The sequence below is a fragment of the Populus nigra genome, chromosome 11 (genome assembly GCF_951802175.1).
Source record: "Populus nigra chromosome 11, ddPopNigr1.1, whole genome shotgun sequence".
In the NCBI taxonomy this organism is placed as follows: Eukaryota; Viridiplantae; Streptophyta; class Magnoliopsida; order Malpighiales; family Salicaceae; genus Populus; species Populus nigra.
In genome coordinates this window covers 3,112,294-3,127,620 of record NC_084862.1, presented here as the reverse complement: position 1 = coordinate 3,127,620, position 15,327 = coordinate 3,112,294, and the positions used below count along the sequence as shown (strand labels likewise).

The window sequence follows — 15,327 nt, the reverse complement described above, 5'->3', positions numbered from 1 at the left end:
TAGGCATTTATTCTTTCTCTCTTTCCCTTCTTTTTTTTCTCTCCACCTCGGTTTCTACGCATTTAATTATGATCATTCTCCCACTACAGTTAGAGATAGTTGTGTTCCTGGCTTACAGGAGTCTGCAGCAATTTGCATCCATGATTTGCTCTCATGTGTCCCAGCACTTTCCCTTTTTCTTCATGTTGAATCACAATCTAAGACAAAATTCTTTGTTCCTGAAATTTCATAATCCTCCAACGTCTCTCCACATATTACGTTGTCCTGTTGCTTGCTGATATTCTGAGGAAAGTTTGTTGTTGCTGAAATTTTGTCTGTTGCTTCTGGGATTTTACAGGCTCCAACGTCTCTCTATAAACTACGTGCTGTTGTCGGTTGCTGAGCTGAGCAGGATTTGTTGCTCCTGGGATTTCGTTAGAATCCAACATCTTGCCATAAATAATGCTGTCTTGTTTGCTGGGCTGGATGCTGGACTCATGGTTTAGTGAAGAGGTCTGCGATTTGATCAGTGATGGAGATGTGTTTGCAGTGTATGTGTTTGCTGTGATGATCACCAAGCAAATTTAAAACAGTTTGGACCAAGATTCTTTGGGAAAAAATGATTAAGTCATCTGTTCGAAGGAGGAAGAAAAGGTAGTGATTGTAAGAGAAAATTACTCAAATTATACTTGTGTAATAACATAATTTCTAAATTCATAATTATATTTTTAATTATATCAATTTAATTCATAAGAGAATTATCATAAACTAGATATGGCCTATAATGATTATCTAAGTCGTCAAATATAAAATGCGAGAGCTGAGTGTGCAAGAATTTCCATACTCGATTTGAAAATTAAACTCAACATTGTAACTCAATTGATGTTTAAATCTTCCTTTCCAGAAAAAAAATCTTATATTCAAACATTTTCTTTCTGGTGCCAAGGAGTTGGGGGGTTAGGCCAATAAGGTGGAACGTTGTCTGGTGCCTCATCTATCCTTCTGTGCCACTCTCGTCTGATTCAGGTTCGTCTTGTTTTTGGTTTTTTGTTCTTTTCTGGCTACAAGTCCTGCAATCGATCATGTGGGAATTCCTCTATCAACTCTCTTTTAAGCTCCAATTGTTTTTTAATATCATCAGAAAGCTTTCACACTGCTCCAATGCACCCCCCTTGATTCTTTTTTATTTTTGGTTAATTCATCTGTTTAATCTTAAAATGTTGTTGATTAGTGGATTGTTCCTTGGCTATTTGTAGGGTCCAAGAGCAAATCAAGCAATCAGAGAAGGAGCAACACAACAAAAACAATGCAGCTTTCAAGAAGCATGGTGGAGGTCATTCCTCTTTAAAGTAACAGTGCTTTTACATGGCGAGTGACATTCTTTCTTGACACAAAAGAGCTCCATGGCAACCTTCACGAATAGGCTCTCCAGTACAACCCCAGCAAAACAACAAAGAAAGGCAGCACAAAACTCCAAGGATGCGTCAGATCCTCCCCAAAAAGCAGCGAAACAACGAAAAGAAATCTCATAAAGCTCAGCACCATCTATCACATTACACGTTCTGTCATTCAAACATGATCTACCATGTCACCATCACCATTCATTAACAACCCTTTACTCTCTTCGTCTCGCTCATGTTCTTTGTGACCAACGCCATTGCATGCGCTCATTTCCATGCTAGTTAGCTCCTTCGCCTTGAAAGCCTCATGTTCCCAGTCTGTACGGACCATGACAACATAGAGAATAGACAACGCACAAGCTATCTGGGCTGAGAGGAGCCCGAACCACAGCCCAGAAAACCCAATGTTTAGCCCAAAGGCCAGGCCTACTGCTACTGGGGTGCCCACAAAGTAGAATGAGCCTAAATTTATACGAGCTCCGACGGCGGGCCGTGCTGTGGCCCGTAGGATGCCACAGCCAGTTGTTTGAGGGCAGTTACCAAGCTCACAGAGCCCTATTATTGGTAAAACAGCTGCTACAAGACCTTTAACAAGAACATCCGTAGTGAACAGACCAGCCCATCGCTCTCTAAGGAATACTGTCCATGTCACATTGAGAATGCCGATCACAAAGGCACAACCCAATGCAACCATGGCTGCCAACTTGGCTTTGTATGGCTTACCAGCTCCAAGTTCGTTCCCTACCTGCACTATACCAATAGATGTATGTAGATATTTGTGAGCTTTAACCAGGACAAGGAAGAGGATTAAAAAGAAAAAAACAAATGATATTGTAGGGAGAGAGGCCGCTTGGTTCACTTTTGCTGGTCATGCAAGATCGCCACACTCCTACATGGAATTTGAGCTTTGAGAGAGAAGTAAACAGAAGCTTTCTTGTCGTGTTGTAATTATGTCCAATCACACAACGTGTGTGATCTAAGATGGGTCCTCTAAAACGATGCAATCACCTAACAAATCAATAGAATGCTTAGAAGCTTAAGCCTTTTTTTCATGAATTTGTTTGATGCCGGTCTTTTCACTTGCTTTTCATCTTGCACAAAAGAAAATCCTCGCCAATCAACACAAATTATCCAAAGCCATATCAGAAGAGTTAGTACGTATCTCATCAGACTATTCAGATAACAAACTTTAGACCAAAGCAACCTGTGAATCTAAGTTCTGGTCTGCACATTTTGTTCTGGTCTGGTCTGCACACCAGGCCAATGAATGCAGCTCTCATTCTGTGGATTCTCTCTTCCTAGGCCAGAATTATGTTTTAACAGGAAGCAATCACTCTCACAACTGCCCTAAGAACTTGGTCACACACTAAAAGATGTAGCTTGGGCTAGAAAAAGGGTGCCATGTTTGACTTCTTGAAGTGTAACATCATAGAGAAATTAACATGGTTACAGACTCTATATAGCAAGAATCTAAGTTACAGTGAGCCTTCGACGCATGAGCACATGAATATATGTACATGTGTAACAATCCTAGATTATTATGTGAAGAGGAAGTGAGTTCTTGGACCTACCCGAGCAGAGACACAGCCAGCAAGTGCCATGGGGACGGTATACATCATGCTTGTGGTCTGGATGAGAATCCCAGTGGCGGCCACCGCCAGTGTGGGATTCGGCAAGTACCCTGCCAAGACAGTCACTATCTCATACCACCACCACTCCAAGCAAATCCCTAAGCAGCTAGGGACTGCCACCTTCAAAAGCGGTCCCACCCCACCACACACCCCTCCAATCTCAACCCTCCATCTCATCTCCCATCGTCCACTAACCCACCACACATACCCCACCATCAGCACCACCATGTTCATGTTAGTCACAACTGATGCCAATGCCACCCCTGGGACCCCCCATCCCATCACCACAACAAGAGCATAGTTCAATGGCACGTGGAAAATAACGGCCAATAAGGAGCAATACATAATGGGTTTTGTCACCCGCTGTGACCTTAAGAAAACCCTCAAGGGCTGTAATAAAGTGTTCGTTAAGAGGTCTGGGAGAGAGTACATACAGTACGTTGCTGCCATTGCAGTAATATTAGGATCTTGGCCCATAAAATTCATGATTGATTCAAGATTAAGCCACAAAAGACTTATGGGTATGATTGCAATGCCGAGTATCACGATCATGCGTTGAAGAGAGAGTGAAAGGAGGTCCCAATTCTTGCTGCCATAAGCTTGGCTACAGACTGGCTCTAGTCCAGAAGCTAAACCCACGAGGACAGAGTAACCAGTTATGTTTGTAAACCCAATGGAAAGTGCACCACCAGCTAGTTCTAGACTGCCTAGCCTGCCCAAGAACATAACTGAGACCACTGCTCTAAAGAAAGCCATTAAGTGCGCAGCTGTTATTGGCAAAGCCATGCCCCATAACTCCTTTAGCTCTTCAAAAACCTGTTAAACCCAAGAAAACATTTATACCAATATCAATATTAACAAGAATATGTAGCAAAGCGAGAGAGAGAGAGAGTGAGTTAATCACCTGAGAAGCAGAGGGAAGTTTGTGAGAATAGAAATCTGGGTCTTTCTCTGCCATTGTTGTTGTTATTTCTAAAATAGCATGTAAACTAGAAGCAAAGATTTCAACTTGAGACCAAACCAAAAAGATAAACTCAAGCTGCTTCTTTTCTTAATCAACTTTCAATACTATATCAAGAAACTAAACTTAAACTGTATGAAATAAGCACAAGATTTTCTTTGAAAGTGGAATGGAATGGAAAACCAAGTTTCTATTTTCTTGATTGATCAGACCACGAAATGAAGAAGAAATCAAAGGTTGTAAACAAATCCACTTTACTCTGCCTCTTAATAGAAGAAAATACAAAGGGTTGAAGCATGAAGTAGAAGATGAATAGAGGCATTAAATAGGTGATCAGCAGTAACAGACAGATGGTTGACAGGCACAGGCATATATGCGTATGTTTGTGTGTCTTCAAGAGTCAAAGAAAACAAGCACAAAAACAACTTTTGCTTTGCTTTATAACATTGCAACAATATTTTCTTGGCGTGTATCCCTTCCTTCTATGTGTATAGCGGCAGTATTTATACCGTAGAAGGACAAGAAAAGACTAAAGAGTAGGAGTTGCTAATGGCGGCAAGATCAGCAGAGAGAAAAGGAGAAGTAAAGGAAAGAACAGGTCAGCATCATAGAGAGACAGGGAGGGAGGGTTTTTCTAAAAGACTTACTGCTGAAAAAGAAAATCTCTAAAGAATAAAGAGAGAAAGGTGAAGGGAGAGACTTGAGAGAGGGAGGGAGAGTGGACGTGGTCGGTTTTGGGCAACTTTCAAGGACTTAATTGAATATTTTAGTTGTATCCGAATTTAATTTGGAGAGGTTGTAAATTAATTTGTTTATTTTTGTATTTTAAAAGTGTTTTTAAAGAAATTTAAATTATTTTTTTATTTTTTTATTTACTTCAAATTAATATTATTTTGGTGTTTTTAGATCATTTTAATATGTTAATATCAAATATAATTTGTTAAAAATAAAAAGATATTATTTTGATACATTTTTTTAGTTAAAAGTACTTTGAAAAGCAATTATAATCACACTTATAAACATGTTATTATGTGATTAGAGAAGAAAAATCCAATCAAATTGAGAATATTTGAAGACACTCATTCTTGTTGGGAATTAGTTGACTAGCTATTAAATCAACTTCAAAGGTAAGTAAATCATATGGATATTATACTTTATTTTGTTAAAGATAATAATTAATTAATTGATGTAAGGTGGTGATGAGAAGGATTCTTATAAAGTAGTATGAGATTAAGAAAAGTAAGAAAAATATTTCATTGGGTTTTATAATTTGTTTGTTGGATTTTTTTTTAATAATTGTTTGTATAGATGGATGAAAATGAAAGAAAGTAAAAGAAAGGATATCTAATTTCTTTTACAATTTTAATTTCTTGTGAAAAACAAATTGCATTTCTAAGTTTTATTATGGATCATACAATCCTTTTATTTATGGAAGGAAGTCAAAGAAAATATAAATATTGTTTGAAAATTGATACCAATGATTAGGCTACAGCCTAACAGGTTAAGTCTAGAAAGAAATAAGAAAAGAGAAGAGGCATACCAAGAAGAAGAAGAAGAAGAAGAAGAAGAAGAAAAATAGAAGAAAGACCAAGTCATGTCTAGAACACGCGAGCAATTTTTTTTAATAATTTATATTTATATTTTTTAAAACACCAAATCATTCCTAAATTAAATTGTTAATAATTAAAAAATTAATTTAAAAATACAAAAACACTATGCAGGCTTGACAAATTTTTCTTTTAAAAATAATATAGTTTTTACACGATGTTTTTAAAATGTAAAAAAGATCAAATTATTTCCTTTTAATAAATATTGCCTGTACGGATAATATAATCTCTATAATAGGTATATAAAAAATAAAAATATTGAATTATCCCTAATCAACCTTTTAAAAAAAATTCTTCTATTTATAGTAAGTATTTGAAAGATAAAAAATAATTCTTTATTGATTTTTTTTATTATAATGATAAAATAATAATTATACTATTATAGTTAATAGTGATATGTTTCTGGGACAAAGTAAATTCTCCATGTAAATCAGTTTTATTTTTTTAAAAAATTAAATTATGATAAATCATGGATTTTCCAGGAGGGAGGAACCTCCCAATCGACAAGGAAAAATCATATAAAAATGATTAAAGGTGATAAAATATAGAAAGGAGTACAAGTAAATAAGCAATAACTTTTATGAAAAAGGTTTGATTTATGAGCAAAAAATAGATTCTTAAAGATATGGCCCATAATGATTTAAAACTTTTCAATAATATTTACTTTTAATCTGGAATCTATCTGCTAGCTACAACAAATTTTGGGTGGAGAGACAGATCGATTTCCAAAATGATGACAAATTGCAAGGACCCTTGAAAGCCATATATTTTACTGTTTCTAAGAAAATAAATTAAGGGAACAGGAATTTGAAGCTTTATTGATGTGTAAATGAATTAAAATCGTATTTAATTTAAAAAGCTTCCTTTATATATAGCTTATAATAAAATCGTAACATGGTGTGTGACTCAAATTTGGATCTGTACCAAATTGTTGTCTGTACATTGATTCTTTAACTGTTTATGGATGTAGTTTGTGTTTGATTTCTTTTTTATTTCTATAGTTTAAATTAAATTGTAATTTCAGATAAAAAAAAAGATAAAATAAAAAAATACACTATTCTTTAAAAAATCAGCAAATGGACAGTAATACACAAGTAAAGATCATATTCTTTAAATGTATTGGTGTCATATGATCTCAATAGTTCTATATATATTTAGCTAAGCATATGGAGACCCACATGAAGAAGAAGAAGAACAAAAAACAAAGAATGAAGAACAAAGATCATATTCTTTTAATTAATGTATTGGTGTCATATGATCTCAATGGTTCTATATTTAGCTAAGCATACAGAGACCGGCATGAAGAAGAAGAAGAACAAAGAACAAAGAACAAAGAACATATTCTTTTAATGTATTGATGTCATATAATCTCAATGGTTCTATATTTAATTAAGTGTATGGAGACCGACATGAAGAAGAAGAAGAACAAAGAACATATTCTTTTAATGTATTGGTGTCATATAATCTCAATGGTTCTATATTTAGCTAAGCGTATGGAGACCGGCATGAAGAAGAAGAAGAACAAAGAACATATTCTTTTAATGTATTGGTGTCATATAATCTCAATGGTTCTATATTTAGCTAAGCGTATGGAGACCGGCATGAAGAAGAAGAAGAACAAAGAACATATTCTTTTAATGTATTGGTGTCATATAATCTCAATGGTTCTATATTTAGCTAAGCGTATGGAGACCGGCATGAAGAAGAAGAAGAACAAAGAACAAAGAACATATTCTTTTAATGTATTGGTGTCATATAATTTCAATGGTTCTATATTTAGTTAAGCGTATGGAGACCGGCATGAAGAAGAAGAACAACAAAGAAAGACGACATCAATGGATTCTCTAATATGGAGTTTTCAAAAGAAAAGTTTCAACCTTATAAAGAGAGACAAACAAAAGCATCAATGTGTTATACCCACGTAATAGCCAACTTCAATTTAAGTGTACGGATATATATAGAAATAAAATATGAAAATAAAATATTTTTATCAAGTGATGATTATATCGTAAATAAAATTCTATATCATTCTAAAAATTAATTCAATCTAGTAATTTAAGTTGTTAGATAAAATTTTATAATATAATTTATATAATTTTTTAACACAAATTAAGTACTTTTTATTATTTATATAAAATAATATTATCCTAAAAATAAAGAATTGAATCTTGTTCAGGTATAACCGGTAAAGATTTTAAAGGGAATTTGACCCAATACAGGCTTCGAGTTAGTGGGTTAAAAGATGGAATAATTATTTGTACTGTTTTGAATTTATAATAATTATATCAAGATCATTTCAAAAAGTTTGTAATCATATATATTTCTTTTTGGAAAGGTCATGGTGGCTAGTTAGGTGGAATGGAACTTGTGCAAAACAATCCAAAAGGGGCATCTTATTATGAAAGATAAAGCAGATCAAAAGATTAGTGCATGAAAAGAACCAAAGAGACAAAGATTACAAAATATTAGTGCGTGAAAAGAACCAAAGGGACAAACTTTATCCTCATTGTCGAGATCTCACAGTAACAAAAATATCATAATCTGCTCGATAAATATTAATATTATAGTGCAATTAGATATAAATATAGAGAGAGCTAGGACCTAGCTAGCTAGCCATGTCTGCATGTGTTTTCCATTACAGTGGTGCTGTGTGTGTCTGTGTGTGTGTGTGTGTGTGTGTGTATATATATATATATATATATATCCTCGGCAGAATTCTTGTTTTGAAGATAACATTTGAAGTTTCATATTCAGGAAAAACAACCATTCCAGGCAAGAATGGTACTCTCTCGTTGGAAAAGATGCCTTATGTTCCTGTTGCCTTGTAAAGCTCGTGCATATAGTTTGTGGTGGGTTTAGCATATATAGGCTGCTAAGCTAACTATTCTCTTTTGGCACTACGCAGGAGTGTGATTGGATCCAGCATATAATTAAGAGGAAGATCTTACTGCTATGTTAGGCCATATAGTGCTTCTTATATCGTATTTTGATCTTGATGTAGCTTGATGCAATGTGATTTTGTCGTGTTTTAGAAGCATGCATGTACTATATATATATATATATATATATATATATATATATATATATATATATATATATATATATATATATATATATATGTAGAGGTTCTTAACAAAAGTATAGAGAAAACCTTCCATTAAAAAAAAAAAAGGGTAAGAAAAACCAATTAAAAGGTAATGAATAAATGCAGGAACTTTAAGTAATGATTTTGTTTGGATGCTGGGAATTTCATCATGCCTGACTTTTGCTCACTTCATGATGTCGTCCTCACTTCTTCGACGATACGTTCCTTTTGTTTTAGTGCCGTCTGGGAATGCAGGCGCAGTTGTGGTTGAACTTGTGTTCCCAAACTAACTGAAAGCATTAAATCTGTGGTTTCATTAGTGTTCCCAAACTTTTGGGAACTCTAACGCAATCGAAACGTCTGGATCTTTACATGGGTTTGGCGATATGGAATAAGAGTTGCTTTTTTACTCCTAAATATATTAAAATAATATATTTTTTTATTTTAAAAAAATAATTTTTAATACTAAAACATTAAAATGATCTGAAACACTAAAAAAATATTAATTTCAAGTAAAGAAAAAATATATTTTTTTCAAAAACAATTTTAAAATATAAAAACAAAACATGTCCACGTGTATATTTGGTAATGTGGTGTAAATTATTTTTGTAAAAGTGCTTTTCAATTGAAAATATATTAAAATAATATTTTTTTTCAATCGAAAATATATTAAAATAATATTTTTTTTCAATCTTTTTTTATTTTTAATATCATCACATTAAAACCATTAAAAAAACACATAAAACATCAATTTAATACTTTTTTAGATGAAAAATAATTTTAAAAACACTTTAAAAAATAAATAAAACAGAAAAAACAAACACAACCGGTCTAACTTTGTATCATAGGTCATTTTCTTAAAGGCTGTTATATACACATTTTTTTTAATTTAATTTCTTAATATTAATTCATTTCAGATCACTTTCAAAAAATTATATAAGATATAAAAAAGAAGACAGATCATGTTGGGTTAAACTATATCTCTTCGATATAAAAGCGATTTGATTATTACTTTTGGTCCCTCAAGAACTTAATTGGTGATCAAAATGTGTTCCAACTTTATCAAATATCTACTTTTGCAAAATTAATTGGGCTTCTGTCCATTTTCATTTGTTTTTTTTTTTTAATTCATTTGCACCCTTAATTAGTCATAATATATATATTTAGTTTGTTCATCTCAATTTGTAAGTTAGTTTCAGAATAGTTTTAGAAATTATGAAATTTTAAAATATAATAAAACAAAGTTTTTTTCTACAGTTTAAGATTACAATCTTAGGGTTTGAAATTTCTTTCTTTCTTTCGTTGTACATCAAATAAATACATGCTTTCAATCTTCATGTAGTGCTATTAATTATCCAATATTTGTTTGATAACCAAATTCATTTTCAAGATTTAGGTTAACATCATTATATATCTGTATTTCTTTTCTTGGGAACTACGTAATCCTTTTTACCCAAAGAACTAAAACCTCTCCCTTTCCCGTTGGAGCTAGTCAGTCTATCAGAGTCCAAAATTCTCAAAAAAAAAAAAAAAAGATTATGATCCTCAGAACATAAAGTTGGAATTATTTTATTTAACTGTTATGGCTTACCTAGCCTCAGTGGCAAACTACTAGTATTTTATAGGCACCAGAGCTAGCAAGTTCAGAGCTAGTAAGTGCCTAGCTATGTCATCCAAATAATTTGCACCGCGTGCAAGCATCAAGGCATCATTATCATGGAAATGAGCAAAACGAACAGCTTTTTCATAACGAAAGCTTTATGTCCAGTGCTTCACTCCTGTGTGAAGCACATGGCACAACTCTTTCATAGTTTTAATTTCTTCAATGAGAGCTTAAGCCAATGGCATAGAGCCAAATTAATTGCAGAAGCACAATATTAATGCCTTTCATTTTCAAGGGCATGACCTGACAATGATGGTAGTTAAGATCAATGGCAAAGCCCTTCACAGATGATCTCAAGCTCATAAGCATGACTGCCTTGAAACCAAGTGCATTGCTCCACATCAAGTTCAAAGTAGTTTGGCGGGCAATAATGCTTTTCCTTCTTATTGAAATGATTTTGATGGCAGCAGTACAACAGGAATTCATGGAACATTGATTAAGAACAAAACTCCCTAATTCTCTCTTCTTACTGACGTGAGAAGGAGGGATTGCTAGATTTTTTGGAGCGAGCTCTAAGCAAATATGAAACGCATTGATAAAATCTTGAAATGAATTACAATTCATGCAATATATTAAGAATCTCATAGAAAGTTCGGGCAAGTAATTAGATTTTTGCTGCTTCTGTCTAGTTCCTTTTACTTGGGATAAAATTGTTTCATGATGATATTCATATATAGTAAAATTCAATAATGTGAACAGATATAATCTTTTTCTTTCATAACTTTCCATAGCAGTACGTAATCCTGAATAATTTATCCCACCACTAAAAGTCTAAAAACCCTAAAGCAACAGTTCCCTTGGTATCTCTGCTATATAGTAATTGTACTAGGAATTGAGAATAAACAGATGCATTGTTTAATTTTTTTTATTCCAAGCGTAAACTTGTTATTTTGTGTATTTTAAAAACAATAAAAAACATTACTACCAATATTTTCCAATTTTATAAATTTTGATTCAAACAGCAATTAGTTTATTTTAATATCTAATGGGCATGCGTGTCTATTTCCAAAGAACAATTAGCTTTTGTTGATGTATTTGAGCCTGGGCCGGGGCGTATAGATATCGTGGACCGTTTCTATTCCCAGCTCTATTTACAGCCCAGGGTGAAGCCAATAGTTTTCCAGTCACGGCAGGAAGGATAGGAAAATGTGAAAGCATGAATACAATATTCAGTTCCTTCGACTTAAAATTATGCTTCTGTAGGGGATGGATTGTTGAACAATAGCAGTTGCAATCTTCCTTTCGCAATTTTTAACTCCATTGGAGGGTTGCTTTGTTGCAATTTGGCAAGAGACAACCTCAGAACAATGCATTAAATTAGTTATTATAAGAATAACTTGGCGTGCATGGATTTTTTAGTATCCACAACAAGTCTTGGGACATTATAAAACTAGCAAATCCTTGTACAGATCATTTGTGTCTGATATCTATTTTCAATCATTGAATGGGATACATCTAATGTATAGCAATATAGTTGGAAATAATTTCAACATGATTTTTTTGTCATGTCAATATAATGTAGTATCTCATCACAAATGTTTACTTCCTTCGAGTTCCTCGGTATTGTAGGCAAATGGTATGTATGGTGTGATTGGCTTCAGTTTGGGTCTGAAGGCAGCAGCGACGAAGATGCCCTCTCGATATTTCTCCCAGAAGCTAATGGTGAAACTCCTAGAGTCTGGCATGATGAGGAAGATGAGGGAGTGGGAGCTGAAGGTGCAAAAGTTGATAGAGCACTCACATTTCTGCTGCTCAATATGCTGGTTCCAGGAATAGAACCTTCTGTCATAGCCTTTGGTGCCGGTGGGTTCTCAATCTCAGAAATTCCCTCCAGCATCTGCACCACTTTTACCATCTTAGGCCTCTGAGATGGTTGGTCCTGGATGCACCAAAAGCTCACTTGAATTGCCCTTGTCACTTGCTGCATATCCACATCTTGGTCTGTAAGCCTTTGGTCCAAAATTGCAGTTACATTACTCTTCTCAAACTCTTCATAAGCCCAGGCAGAGAACTTTTTTCGGTCGGTTTCTGCTGAGACCTCAAAATTCCTTCTGCCACTCACTATCTCCAACAAAACCATCCCGTAACCGTAGATATCGGATTTGGAGGTGATTGGAAGGTTTGCAAGCCACTCAGGTGCCAAGTATCCTCTTGTCCCTCTAACACTTGTTAGTGTCCTATATCTGTGATCCCTGGGACTTGTGAGCTTTGCAAGACCAAAATCAGAAACCTTGGCATTGTAGTTCTCATCCAAGAGAATGTTTTCTGGCTTTATGTCACAGTGGACAATGCAGTCTCGACATTCCTCGTGAAGATATGTGATTCCTCTTGCAGTTCCAAGGGCAGTGTTAAACCTCTGCTCCCAATTTAACAATCTTCCTGGCTGCTCTTCTGTAATGAAAAGGAAATTATCAAGAGACCCATTTTTCATGAACTCGTAAACCAGAAGCCTATGACGACCCTCAGAGCAAAAACCAATCAATCTGACCAAATTCAAATGGTGAGTGCTACTAATAGTTGCAACCTCCATCATGAACTGTTTCTCACCCTGTTCAATTCCCTCAAGTTGCTTCACTGCAACAACTGTCCTATTAGCTAGAACCCCTTTATAAACAGCTCCAAACCCTCCTGCTCCAAGGTTCTCTTTAAACTCTTTTGTCGAACGCTGCAGCTCCTTATATGAGAACTGCACTGGAGCACCGGATGCATACTCCAGTAGGGCATACTGAGCTGACAAACTGCCAAACTTGGGACTGTTTCTACAACACCACCACCACAGACCACCCTCCACAGCAATCAAACCCAAAAGGGTAATCACAATAACAACAAGAACAACCCAAACACGCAATCTCGAACTTTTGCTCTTCCCTGCAATCTGCACACCAGGTGGAGGGTTTGGTCGTGCTGGCCCATAAATTTTCACATATGAAGTACTGGGAAGCGCTGGATTCTGATATCCACTAATAAAACCTTGATTTTTCAGGTAACACATGCCAGTTCCATCTGACAAAGACGTCGAAGCAATACAAGAACTTTGAGAAAGACAAATCAGCCTACAAGCTGATATCCCATTAGAGAAAACCTGAGTTAATGTCTCAGGCTGATATGTCAAGAATTTCGCATTATCTAACACCAACATAGTAGCATTCCCCACGCAACTCTCAATCTCAACTTTTCTTTTACACCCTTGTCTACTGTCATTCACATCAACAGGCTCAAAATTCTCAGATGGACAGCCACAATTCGGACTCGAACTCGACTCGTTATACCTACAAATCCCCATATTCCCACAATAACCAAAAACCTCACATTGATCAGTCAAAGCAGACCATACCATAGTTATAGTTCCGGTACCTATATCAGTGCTATACATCCTAAAGTTCCCATCTTTTCCTAACCTCAAAAACCTCAACCTTGTGCCCCCTTCATCATAATCATTACTAGATGCCACAGTATACGACCCACTTGGAAAAGCAACATCAAAAATTGTCAAAACCCCCGTTCGTTGCAACCCCAAAGTAGGTGAAGTCAAATTAACATCAAGAGAAGAGTTCAACCATTGATTCCAATACAATATAGTATCATTCCATCTCAAAGTGAGATTTCCGTTACTAAGAAACCTAAAATAATAAGACTCAGATCTTAAAACTTGATTCACACTAAAAGTCTGATTAGGTACTATCGTATCGGTTGGGTTATCAAATGAAGACCAAACAGTTGATCATGTTCCATTCTTTAACACTAAATTACCAAAATCATCAAGGGAAGCAGTGGTGACACCAAGTCTAGCAGTGTTAGAATCCCAAACAACGGCGCCAGACCCGTTGAGGAGGCGGAGGTTGCCATATGACAGGAATTGAAAGGACCCCTTTGAGTCAACTGTGGTGGTAGCATTACCTGCTGTCCAAATTGGGACACCACCGTTGTAGTTGATGGTTAAGGTGTAAGAAGAAGAGGAGCCCACTTGGGAAAATCCTACGTAGAAAGTGTTGTTCGGTGACGACCATGTTTGGTCTGGGTTTGCAGCTGAAAGGGTGGTGCCTGGTTGGATTGTTGTTTGTGCTGTTGTGACAGTGAAGAAGAGAAACAGAGAAAAGAGAAGATTTTGAGGTTTCATTTTCTTGTGTTTATGTCTTTGTTTACTGTTCTGAAGATTTGATCATTTGAGTGCCGTGTATACAAAGAGAGGGTTAAAGGAGAAGACTTTTGACTTTTGACTTTGTTTATGTCTTTGTTGGCTCTGGCTAATTGGCATATCATTGTCTGAAATTTTGATTGCTGAAAAGTTGCTCACTGGTTTATCTGGTCTCTTTCTTGTTTTGAAGCCGGCTGTGACCGACCGAGTCAGTTTGACTTTGAAGTGTGTGTTTTTATAACTTATTTTATAATTTAACATACTAAGCTAATTGGTTCTTGTTCTTTCAGAGATTATGTATTTAGTAAATATACGACCCTGAGTTATTTTTTACAGTGTTTTTTTAAAATGTATTAAAATAATATTTTTATTTATTTATTAATATTATTATATTAAAATAATTTAAAAACATGAAAAAATTAATAAATAAAAAATTAATAAAAATTTAAAAAATATAATTAGACTGTAATATCAAATATTAATTTAATTTTTATATTTTTAATTTGGATTATAACCTTGTCATCTTGTAAATATTTTATTTTGAGAAAGGAAAAGAGAAATAAATAAAATGAAGAAATTTAATTCAGTAAAGAAGGTATTTAAAAAAAATGAATTGGAGATGATCAATTTACCAATTTAACCAATTTACTTCAATAAACTAAGTTATAAGAAAATAAGTTATAATTAACGATTTTTATTTTAGATGATGGGTATAACTTAGAAGTACATGTTTGGAAGCTTCTAACGTGTGTGTGGGGTGGAGGACTGAGAGGTACATGTTTGGAAACTTCTGAGCTCCAGCGTGTGGACCCCGTGTTTCGAAAATGGACTTTCCAACTTCTAACGTGTGTAGTGGGTAAAATTTG

At 34.7% G+C, this 15,327-nt stretch overlaps 1 protein-coding gene, 1 long non-coding RNA gene and 1 pseudogene across 3 annotated transcripts; 1 reads left to right on the top strand and 2 right to left on the bottom strand.

Moving 5' to 3' along the window:
* On the top strand, positions 1 to 1,364 carry LOC133667930 (uncharacterized). 2 transcript variants are annotated; one of them, XR_009833594.1, is made up of 3 exons: positions 1 to 633; positions 926 to 1,005; positions 1,236 to 1,364. It is a non-coding gene; the product is annotated as an uncharacterized LOC133667930 (long non-coding RNA). The 2 variants fall into 2 exon arrangements; XR_009833593.1 differs by having other exon boundaries at positions 884 to 1,005.
* LOC133667929 (protein DETOXIFICATION 54-like) lies at positions 1,293 to 4,656 on the bottom strand. The gene is made up of 3 exons (XM_062087639.1): positions 3,915 to 4,656; positions 2,951 to 3,826; positions 1,293 to 2,124 (listed from the first exon to the last, which is right to left on the bottom strand). The coding sequence occupies exons 1-3, from the start codon at positions 3,966 to 3,968 to the stop codon at positions 1,549 to 1,551; spliced, it is 1,506 nt and encodes a 501-aa protein (XP_061943623.1). The 5' UTR covers positions 3,969 to 4,656; the 3' UTR covers positions 1,293 to 1,548.
* A 6,952-nt stretch (positions 4,657 to 11,608) lies between these two features.
* LOC133668327 (G-type lectin S-receptor-like serine/threonine-protein kinase At1g34300) lies at positions 11,609 to 14,494 on the bottom strand (annotated as a pseudogene).
* Between the last annotated feature and the right edge of the window lie 833 nt (positions 14,495 to 15,327).